This window comes from Notolabrus celidotus, chromosome 16 (genome assembly GCF_009762535.1).
Source record: "Notolabrus celidotus isolate fNotCel1 chromosome 16, fNotCel1.pri, whole genome shotgun sequence".
NCBI classification, from domain to species: Eukaryota; Metazoa; Chordata; class Actinopteri; order Labriformes; family Labridae; genus Notolabrus; species Notolabrus celidotus.
This window is the reverse complement of record NC_048287.1, coordinates 8698839-8710203: the sequence shown is the minus strand read 5'-3', so window position 1 is coordinate 8710203 and position 11365 is coordinate 8698839. Positions and strand designations below refer to the sequence as shown.

The following is an 11365-nucleotide window of genomic DNA, read 5'->3' as shown; positions in this document are numbered from 1 at the left end:
GTAAGCAGAGGCTCTGTGATGAGATGCAGACAGTCTATGTTACTGTGGCTGCACGGCTTCACTCTGTGGATTTATTAACGTAATGTTACAGTTCTAAACATTTAATAATCACATTACGTCAGCTGAGATCTAACCTGCTGACGGAAAACATCATGATTAAGCATTAACTGAAACAACAGCAGCTTAAAGGCCGGCCTCTGGAGGCCACACAACCTGCACTCTACCAGGATACACACTTTGTTCCACTCTGTGAATGACTCCAGCCTATGTGACATCACATGCATACTCTCTTTGTATCATACTCTATAACTAACTCTGATGGAGAGAGGGACGGTTAAAAACCATACTGACATCTGAACCTTCTGTCACTAAAGCCAAACATACACCAAGCAGATTCTGACCTGATTTTGTTTCGCATTCATGATGAAGTTGAATTTCAACCTAAAGGTGTATTGTACAGGAGGGCATGAGGGGCCAATCAGCCGCTCCTGACTGAATGGGATGTCAGAATTTTCACTCACTCTGACACAGTGAAAGCAGAGCCATGGTCTATTCACCAGCATCAGGGCTCTTTTTCCTTTTTCGAAATGCCAGACAGCATCTGAAAGCATCATGGCAACACACTGCAGGATGTGGACAACTGTATAACACATCGATACACACTGATCAGCCACAACATTATGACCAGCTGTGCAGTCTAATTTAATCCAACACAACAGCTCTGCTATAAAGTGTACCTTTAAAGAAGCTTCTACATGTTCAGCTTTCGTTGACACGTCAGAAAGATAACTGTACTTTGTATTTACTGTTGAAGTTACTCTCTGAACTTGGCTTCTGTGTGCAGGAGTTTTTAAAGGTAACTTTGCTGACAATTTCCAAAGCTCCATCCTGATTTTACCCGAACAGTATGAGCACATAAACAGTGAGCTTTGGTCGTAAACGATTCACTCGAACATTGAGAGTTCAGTGTATTCTGTCTCTTAAATGTGGCTCATCTGGGGTATGTGTCTCTGCATGTTGTCCTGTGCTTTCTGTTTAGCGGTGTGGTCCTAGCTTTGGCTAAAAACAACATTTGATTTTCATTTCGGTGTTGTCTCACAGCTCGCAGTACACTGATGTATTATTTACGCATTCACTATTCACATAAGGTTTTTGTTTTGGACGCTAAAGATGAATAAAGGAGAATAAAACTCAATACAAATGTGGTTGAGGAACTTCTCCTCATTAATAAACAACCAGTGACTCATGATAAGAAAATAAACCTAACAGCATCCCAAACTCCATGACTTAAACCTTTAGAGACAGTTCAGTCATGTTCCCAGGTCTCAACTCGGTGAGTACGACGATCAGCTGCAGATTAAACTTCCAACTCTGAGAAAATACAGCCTAAGCTGTAACATAACCAGAACTCTACACACACAAACCCGACAATGACATTACTCTGCATACGTATAAGATGTAGCACACTGTACATCACTGCCATGCATTGCATTTGGAACATGGGACCTCGCTGGAGGAAGAAAACCCATTTTTATTTACTGGTTGCATTTTGTTTGAAAGTGTCAGCACCTCACGGGCTCAGGAGTCCAGGTGGTTTGGTTCAGATATGATTGCACAGTGAAAACAATCCCCCATCCTCCTGCACCCCTCTAGTCCTCCATCAAGAAGCAATGTAAAACACACTTCTGCATCCAGATACTTGTTGAATCCTCATTTCTCTGCAACCATGACGAGTATCACATCGCTCTACTGATCTGTGACAGTGTAGGGTCTGCATATGTTTCCTCTCCTTCAATTATATAAAACTTTTACCAAATCCAGCAAAGAGAGGACCAGAACCTCCGGGTATAAGTACTCCGGTTAAGATTCAGGAAATGTTGGAAGATCTTTGTGAGAAAAACTGTACTCCAGGACTCAGCTTCCGTCCGTCCTGCACAAAAATATTGAATGCTTACTTCTCAGAATCCAGAGAACAATGTCTTAAATCCTTGGTGGTCCTCACATTTGTATCCTGAAGTCTCCTCATCACTGGAAAGGTCCAGATCCAAAACTCTTATCCCACTGGGAGCACTGCTGCTCTAACTGGTCCAGCAGTTTGTCCACAGAGTCCTCCTTATTCTCCAGTTTCAGGTACCGTCTCCCACAGCCCAGGTCCAACCGAGGCCAGCTCCGGTGCGTCTGCTCCTCTGTGGTTTCCAGAACCTGATGGGGTATGTTCACACAGACCTGTGACCCCGCCTCTCTCCTTGTGACTACACCTTCCTCCTCCCCCTCCCCTCGTAATGTTTGACATCTCTCCGTTAGACGAACACCCATCTGGGAGATGTGAGGTTTAGTCCTGTAGCTCATGCTGTAGCAGCGCCTCGGATGGGACACCGGGACCTCCACCTCCTCCAACCCCAGTGTGGACATGGAGCTGGCAGACAGGAGGCAGTTGTTGAGTTTGACATAACTGGGGGGCTGAGGGTGGATGCTGGTGCTGTCCTCCTGCTCAGCTCCAGCCTGTGTGTTAAAGTCAGTCTGACTGGAGTTACAGGAGTTAGAGTGGGAGGAGTTGAGGGAAGGTGGAGGCTCTGATTCCTGGTGGTGGAGGACAGCTTGCTGGTAGATGCCCTCTACGCCGTCCTCCTGGTCTGTGAGGGTCCTGGTCTGCAGCAGGGGCTCAGAGCTGGCCAGCTGCTGTAGACACAGGATGTTAAGGTGAGCAGCAGGTAAACTGCTCACCCACTGGTAGTGTTTGGCCATCGAGTTGGCCGCTGCGATTTCTGTCAGGTCAGCTGAGGGCACCGCTGCGGACACAGAGCAGATCATACTCCGCATCTGAGCCAGCAGCATCTGGGTCTCTCTGTCCCGGTTCTCGTACAGGACGGTGTTAGCACAAATGAGGATGAAGAGTCCTACCCCCATGATCACGGGTCCCAACAGCTTCATCCTCTCACTGTGGTTGAGGCTTGATGTGGAGAGGAGGCCCTTCGCTCCCACACTCCACCCAGGACCCTGCGACTCAGAGAAACCTTCCCGATCTGCTGATGCCAGGATGGACGCCCTGGATAGACGATAGGGCCAGTATCCCGCCACAGCCAGAGCAGTGCCAACCACAACCACGATGACCCCCAGCACCAGGAAGGCTCCAGGCATTGAGCGGATGCGAAGCTTTCCTCTGATCACCCGGTCCTTCTTCTTCCTGCTGCGTAAAGTGAAGCGATGCTTCCGTTTGCAGGGTGAAACTGTCTCACCTTGAGCCTTCTGGGTCTTCATGATACCGGTCAGTCCAGATCTCCTGGTTTCAGCCAGTCAGAGGACTGTGGGGTAGGGGACACATCAAGAGTTAGTATGGCAGCTCAAAATCCAAAACAAAAAATAAACCAGCATCACGTTAAAACTTACTCAGGCCTGATATCTACAAGCGTTTGGCCTTTAACTCATCACTGAGTTATTGCAGATAAATGATTAGCATTGCCAAGCCTGCATCAGTCTACTATGATAGAGAAATCAGTAAATGCATGTTGTTCAGTTGTAAAGTCGTTACCAGATTTGTCTTTGTGCCTGTGGGTAAAAGAGAGAGTGTCATGTCATGTATCTCTAATTAAACAGAGAAGATAAAACAGAGGTGGAGGCGCTCCAGAATTGTTTAAAAATACCTTTAACAGCCTCTGAGCAGCCCTGAGAGGACCTCTCTGAACTAAACAAAAGCCATGAATCCCCCTGATCTACATCCAGCCCTCTGTGTTTGATGAGAGCACTATAATGGGCTGCAATGGATCAGGAGCTGGGAATTAACTTTACTGATGAGTACTGAAAAGGGACCTCTTTAGGAACAACAAAAGCTCCTCTTCTGGCTCAATCTGTGACTCAGTCTGCCCTGCTGTCTGAAGCAGATTCACACGTAGGGGTCAGGTGTTACTAGAGGTCATGCTTCTTTAAGTAATGCCAGAAAAGTTTGTTGATACCCAAACTCAGAAGCCAAACACCTAACTACTTTCCCAATGTTTTAAGACCCATGAACATTCTCTTTTAGTGTATAGTTTCACCCTGAGAAGGGTTTCAAGTGTCAGGCATTTGGATAGTCTCTGAAACAAAGTTAGCAGCAGCTCAGCTGGCAGTCCCTGAAGCCATTCTCAAAAACATAGAGAAAGTCACCAATAAATAACATGGGCTGCTTTTTTTTTAGTTTTATTACTGGATTGTATTACTTACTAAGTTTGCAACTGAAAACACTCAAAAATTAAGAATCCTAACCCAAATAGGTTCTTATTCACAGTCACATGGCAGTTTACTCCTTTACTCCTTACTCTGTGTCCCAAGATGCAGCTAAAAAATAAAAGTGATAGCCAACCTTTCCAGGTATTCCAGTGTACCCAGCAATTACTGGAGAAACAACCCCAAGCCAAGACCTCTGTCTTCGTTTGCTGCATTGTTTACAGTTTTCAGAAATTCAGCCTTCCAGATATTTAATTTTTCTTGGCTCATTACATCCCGCAGAGGAGCCCCTGTTCACCTGTTTGTGGTGAGTCTCAGTTTCACTGTAAACAGTAAGTTCCACAGAGGCTTCCTCAGGCTTACTTCAGCGGTGCAAATCTCAAAAATAAAAGTTCTTGTGATTTTCTTGTAATTAACGGGTCTTAAGTTTGCTGAAATAAAAACATCATGATGCAGATTAGTCAAAAGTCCAAAGTGAAGCTTTGTCACGTCTGTCCTCAAGAGGAGAAGAAAATAATTTTCCAAATGTTTGTTTGTTGAATGGAGGTGGGATCCATCATTTCTGATGCATTCCAGGAAGTCAGGAAACCGAAACTCTGATTTTCAAATTATTTCATGTTGACACTGTAAGTTTGAAAATAGCTTCATATAAAGTATGAGAAACTTGTTCTCCATAGTTTATGACAGAGAAATCAAACACCTCCCTGGGACATCTTTGTCGAGATTAAACTTGTTCAAGAGAGCAGGCATTTTAAATTAAAAAGCTTGATTTTTGATTTCCCACCGGTGGAAATGCTGCAGGAGAGGTGTGTGTGACCAGAGAGGGGGATATAGACAGAATTGTATTTATTTTAATGTTTATTTGCATAGGGATCATTGTGTAGCATGTAAACTGATAACACAGACCACAGCATTTATAACCTGAGCTCATCTTAAAGGCCTTTAAAACATCAACAAATATACAAGACACAATAAAAACTGACAGTATGACACAAACTAAACCATATAAGATGGAACTAAACAAAAAACCTTTTCAACAACAAAAAGCTTTGACTAAAAATAATAGGCCAGTACCTAAAGAGCTGATGGAGTGTAAATGCTGGATTGTGTTCCTCCTGCTTTTGCTCTCCATAAAGACTTTTTTTCCTACATAAAATCTAAACCCATACATACAGGTTCTAAATTTTTATATAAAACCTGTACAGACAGATTAGATCCTTGGAAACAAGATGAACCATGCCAGCTCTCCAGAAGAACCTGCACAAATAAACTACACATATGACCATGACTCTGACTCCAAACAGGAGGCGGCAACTGCTGAAGTGTTGCAGCCATGGATACAGCAGCATGTCTCTGAGAGGCACATTGAAATTTAAATGTGTTTTTCTTAACTTCCAGCTTTTGGTGTGTTACTCCACCCTGCAAGTCCACAATAGCCTAGGAGTGTGTCAATGTCAAAGCTCAGAGAGGAAGGAGAGCTGAATGAGGACAGATACATCAACATCAATATTTCGGCAGAAGTCCTGTCCACCTCATCTAACGCTACCTTCAATGGAAATGTTCACAGAACAGAACACAAAAGAAGCAAAGGTTTGAACTTGACCCTGAATTTAAATGTTCAGTTTAATGTTAATTTGGCCTGCAAGGAGGCTGATAAGAATCTGTTGCCATGGAAGAGTTACTGACCGTGGAATCAGAGGGACTTTTTTTAATCTGTATAAATAAATAATCTTCAAATTAATATTTTGTGACAACCTGTTTTGAACTTAGTTTGTAACTTCACGTGGGGGTCCTGCACCCTGTTGGGTCTCTAATTCACATAACCATCTGCTCACTTTACGTTATCCATTACATAAAAACATCAGTCAGGGTCCCTGCTCTATAAGGATGAGCTCATGCAACAATCTTGTTTAAAAAAAACACACACATCAGAATTGGTGCTGGTACTGACTCAGGTGTTATTGTTAACAGAAGAATGAATACTGAGTGCGTCCTTATTATAAACCTGAGGTAGTTACTGTAAAGTTATTTTGCTTACTCTGCTCTGGAGAAAGATGAGTAGGATGAGGAGAAGATTTGTGCAGGAATGTCTTTGAAACATGAGTAAATGCAAGAGTGTGTAGTCTAGCAGAGCTTCGGAGCATCTCTCACATAAACTCGGAGTGTGCCGAAGGTTACACTAAATACTTTCCTCCTGAAATGCATCTTATCTGTCAACAAGACTGAGTATTACGCTTCACACATGGACGCCTGGAATCCAGACATACTTCGACCCGTTTTAACTCACTCTGGTCTCCCATTAGTCGGCAGTTGTTTACCACGCTGACTCCTTTTTCACCGTTAATCACCCCTGAATCTGTTCCAAACCTCCGTGTCTGTGGGGAGCTTGTAAATCCAACGAGGTACAAACAAAAGTAGTGAAACACTCACACATGTGCTGTTCTCCCGGAGCTCTCACACGCTCATAAACAAAGCAGAGATGGAAAAAGTGCTTCAAACACTCTGGCTGTAATTACTGAGAGCTGCTCGCCCTCTTACAGTCAGAGTAACGTTTTTTTTTATCATTCTGAAGTCTGACACTTAGAGAGAAGTCAGTCCTTCTAATTTTCCTAAATCTTTATGTACGTCACATTCACTCACCATCAGCTCTTTAGGTACTGGCTCTGGTTCTGGTTCTTTGGGATGAATGAGATGTTCTCAAAATTACAAATAAATTCACGCCACCATCCCAAATCAAGGCCATACAAAAAAACTATTTGCCTTCTAATGGTTTTTTAGTCACAGCTTTTTGTTGTTGGAAATATTTTTTCGTTTAGTAACGTCTTATATGGTTCAGTTTGTGTCATATTGTCAGTTTTTATTGTTTCTTGTACATTTGTTTATGTTTTAAAGGTCCGTCTATAGAGATGGGTGTTTAAAACGAGCTCAGATTATAAATGCTGTGGTCTGTGGCATAAGCTTATATACTACATAATGATTCCTATGCAAATAAATATTAAATAAATACAATTCTGTCTATATCCCTCTCTCTGGTCACACACACCCCTACTGCAGCGTTTCCACCGGTGGGAAATCTAAAATCGAGCTTTTTAATCTAACAATGCCTGCTCTCTGGAAAAAGTTTAATCTCAACAAAGACGTCCCAGGGAGGTGTTGACTTATCAGGTGTCAGCAGGCTTTGGTGTTTGCCATAAAAACGTCTCTATGGAGAGCAAAAGCAGGAGGAACACAATCCAGCGTAATGAAATCCCGGCTCCCATCATTGGTAATCTGAGGAGGATTTCTTACTCTTTATAAACAGATAACTGCATGAAGCAAACATTTACACTAAGACACAATCTGTCACTAACGACAATCAGCGTTTAGATTTCCTCACTTCCTGGAATGCATCAGAAATAATGGATCCCACCTCCATTCAACAAACAAATATTTGGAAAGTTGTTTTCTTCTCCTCTTGAGGACAGACCGGACAAAGCTTGACTTTTGATTAATCTGCATCATGATGTTGTTATTTCAGCAAACTTAAGATCTTAAATTACAAGAAAATCCCAAGAACTTCAGCCTCTGTGGAACATAGTGTTAACAGTAAAACTGAGACTCACCACAAACAGATAAATGGACACTCCTCTGGCTGGGGATGTGATGAACCATGAGTTAGGGCATTTATAATAACAATTATGATACATTTTTTGTATCAATCTAGCGAGTGTCTAGCTCTTCTCTTTTGATCTGAACACAGGGTCATTGCTCAGGTTGTTAAATGCACTGTGGACAATGCAGCACATTATAAATTCAAACAATTATCAAAAAACTGTTTTAAAAGTTTGCCAAATCAGCTCAACTTAAAGTTAGCCCCCCTCTGGTTTTAAAAGAATTTCATCCAATTAATATAATCAATTATAACGGAGCTGTCTCCTTTAAAACCAAGCAAACTTCATCTGTTCATCAGTCTACAATTGACACATTGCTTCCACAGCCACCTTCACATCAAGATAGAGATAGAGCAATGCACATACAGTATATGCTATTAATGTGGACGCATCCAGAATCCCAGTTAGTGACAATACAGTGGCTAAATCCAGTTTGTATTAAAAGTCAACAGTCATATTTACTTTAATACTTTCACTGGGTGTAATACTTTGATTTTCATAATGTCAGGAACACTTCAGTAATGCAACACTCAACATTTATCAGCTCAAAACTGATAATCAATCACCTGTAAAAGATCATAAGTTCCAACACTGTATGTTGCAGAAAAATGTATTCCTGTGGCTTCAGTGATGATACATTTTTAATCTTTGGGTTTTTATATTCCAAGGTGAATATGTCACCTTGGGATTAAGAAGCACAAGGATTCACAGTCTCACATTCAGACATTTCACAGAACAAATTGTTCATCTGCTGAGAAAGAGATGTTTGTCTGAATGAGAAGAATTACCATTACAACTTATTTTAATGGTATATGTTTTACTGCTTATTATTAGCAGACAGATGTTTGTGCTCAAACTGTATCTAAGATATCTGGTTTTTTAAGCTTTACCTCGTCTCATACCTTCAGTGAGTGTCTCTCACATTCAGAGTAACAGTTGTGCAGAGAGGCTGCATTATTCATACAGCAGTATGTCAGAGTTATGCTCCTTTCCTTTTGGCTTCAGACTGCAGCAACACAAACATGTTCTGAGGAGAGGACCTGATTCACAGCAGACTGCATCCACCGGCTCACACAACTTACCGCTGCAGGAGCAGAGAGACCTGCAGGATTCAATCATCTCATCAAAAAAACACTTCTTTGTCGAGTTTAAGCTGCATTATCCTGCACGAAAACACAGCAATACAGTCAGTGTGTTAGAGCCCATCCATCAGCATCATCATCCTCATGCCCTTCTTCTGTTTGCAGCCAGCAGAGGAAGCAGCTGGACTGCAGCCAGCTCATCGCCGGGAAGCCACAAGTTGTGTTTCATGATGTGAATGGACAGATGCATGTTATGATAACCCGACAGCCCGATGAGAGGGGCGGAGGTAAAACCCATAAACAATAAACCTGATTCTCTGTGATGAAAATGCAACAAATGCAACAAATTAACCCGCGAGAGGCTCTTCAGTATAAAGCTCTGAAATCATCTTAATTCGTGGTTGTAGCCTTCTGTAAAAACGCTGCAGTCAAAAAGAATGAAGGAATGTATCTTTACCTTAAGGGTGGAAATCCGCGCCGAGCCGTGCCGGACTATCTCCCCTAAAGCAGTGACTGTTGTAAGGAGGCTCCAGACAGACAGGACCGAGTCTGGCTGACCGAGCTGCTGCATTCCTCTACGACAACACAGCAGCAGCTCCCTGTGCGCCGACACATCCGAGAGGCACAAATAACGCGTTTATTCACTGCATCCAGCTACAGGACTGACCCGGACCGGAGGACAGACCAGGACCAGAGAGAGGGAACGGAAATACAAGAGAGAGGGCAGAGAGACGAGGACTAAACACCAGAAGAGATGGAATCCTCCAGGCTTTGATCTCTCTGATTCAGATCCAGTAGATCCAGCAGCCGGTCACTTTTGGAAACTTGCCTTGATGTTGCTCGCCTCCTGTTGCAACTTGTTCACAGTTTGAATACGCAGAACATTCTGATTATGTGGGATGAAGACTCTCCATCACAATCCAGCTGTGTATGACTGTTCCAGTAACATACAAGGTTCTGGAGATCGACACCTCCTCTGCTGCCTCTGCAGATCCTCCGCTCCGTCTGACAGAAACCTAGTCTCCCTTCATGTGGACCAGCAGAGTCCAGCCCCGCCGCTGTGATCCGGAGTCTAACTGCGGCCTCTTCATATGGAGCATCACGTTCAAATCATCAACAACCAACACCTCCCACCCACTGAACAGCCTTCAAAATAAAAGTAGGGGAGACTGGGGACGGCTGTAACACTCAATTTGGAAAAATCGTATCAGAAGTAGATGAAACCTATTGGTTGCAAAAGTAAAGTCAATGTCAAACATTTAACTAAAGAGTTTATGGCCTCAACCTCTAGTCAACATCTCTAGTCAAAATGTTTAGGCTGGTATGCATTGATTAGATTAGATTACATCACTTTACATTACAGTAGGTTATTATGTCATGGTCTGCTAGGGGAACTTGCCTTGGACAACAGTGCAAAAAAACAACAGCTGAGTCCCAACCAAGCAGTGACGTCAAATCTTATAATATGAAGCCCATGTGGAAGTGCGGAAACTGCAGTTGATTGAGCTTTGGCTTGAGGCTGGCTGCAGAAAAACTGAAAGCCACATACACACCAATACGAAAAAAAAACGATCTATGCAGCAATAATAAACATGTTTACAGCATGGTTTAAAAAACAGTTTAGGTTTGAGTAGCTAATTTCTCTATCCGCACACACTGTACGGGGGGTTTCACAATTCTGTATTTTCAAAGATATTAAACTAACGAGTGTTGCCTAAATAAGGACATGGCTGAGTGTAGCTGTTCGCTAGGAGGCTCAAAGCCCACCTCTTTACCTTACACCAGCTCGGACGAAGTTATAGGTGGAGTTCAGCATTTCCAATATGGCACCTGCCGATGAAACAGCGTTTCAGGAACAGATGAGTGACATGACTGATATTATGTTTAATTTTCATACAGTCTCTGTAAAAACAACACAACACACATGTATTTAAACATTCAAAATGTAAGCCTTGTAAAAAGAAAAAACAATCCATCTTTTCATTCCGATATAGTCAAATCTCAGAACCCATCAGCATCATCATCTAACAATAAGAAGTGATGTATGCCTCTGGGAACTGATGCCATCTTTTCAGTAATTCTGGTGTAAACCAGCAGGTTACAAAAACAAAGCTGAGACTTTTCTTTCTGTGCTACGTTTACATCTGCATCACAAACATTGTAATGTCTTGGTTGCTTATTTTGAATTTTTTCTGTTTGCTTTTAAGCACCTTGTGATGTCTTCATCTATGAGGTGTTAATACATTACAACAACACATTAATACATTTCACTTTACTCACTCGCAAATTACACTTACACCTGTCAATTAAACCTGTACCATTAAGAAATATAAGATATGGCCCATCATTTGGAATATTTATTTTGATTAATAATGATTAACATGCTGCTGATCACTGGGGACATTTAAAAAGTGAATTAGATTTTTAAAAATT

General features: G+C 42.3%; 1 protein-coding gene across 2 annotated transcripts; it reads right to left on the bottom strand.

Annotated features, from left to right (window-relative positions):
• Nucleotides 1–1511: 1511 nt before the first annotated feature.
• tmem200b (transmembrane protein 200B) lies at nucleotides 1512–10106 on the bottom strand. Of its 2 annotated transcripts, none has more exons than XM_034704282.1 (2): nucleotides 9390–10106; nucleotides 1512–3302 (listed from the first exon to the last, which is right to left on the bottom strand). In XM_034704282.1, exon 2 carries the CDS (start codon nucleotides 3256–3258, stop codon nucleotides 2026–2028), a length of 1233 nt encoding a protein of 410 aa, XP_034560173.1. In that variant the 5' UTR covers nucleotides 3259–3302; nucleotides 9390–10106; the 3' UTR covers nucleotides 1512–2025. The 2 variants fall into 2 exon arrangements, with proteins under 2 accessions (XP_034560173.1, XP_034560174.1); XM_034704283.1 differs by lacking the exon at nucleotides 9390–10106 and adding an exon at nucleotides 8933–9132.
• Between the last annotated feature and the right edge of the window lie 1259 nt (nucleotides 10107–11365).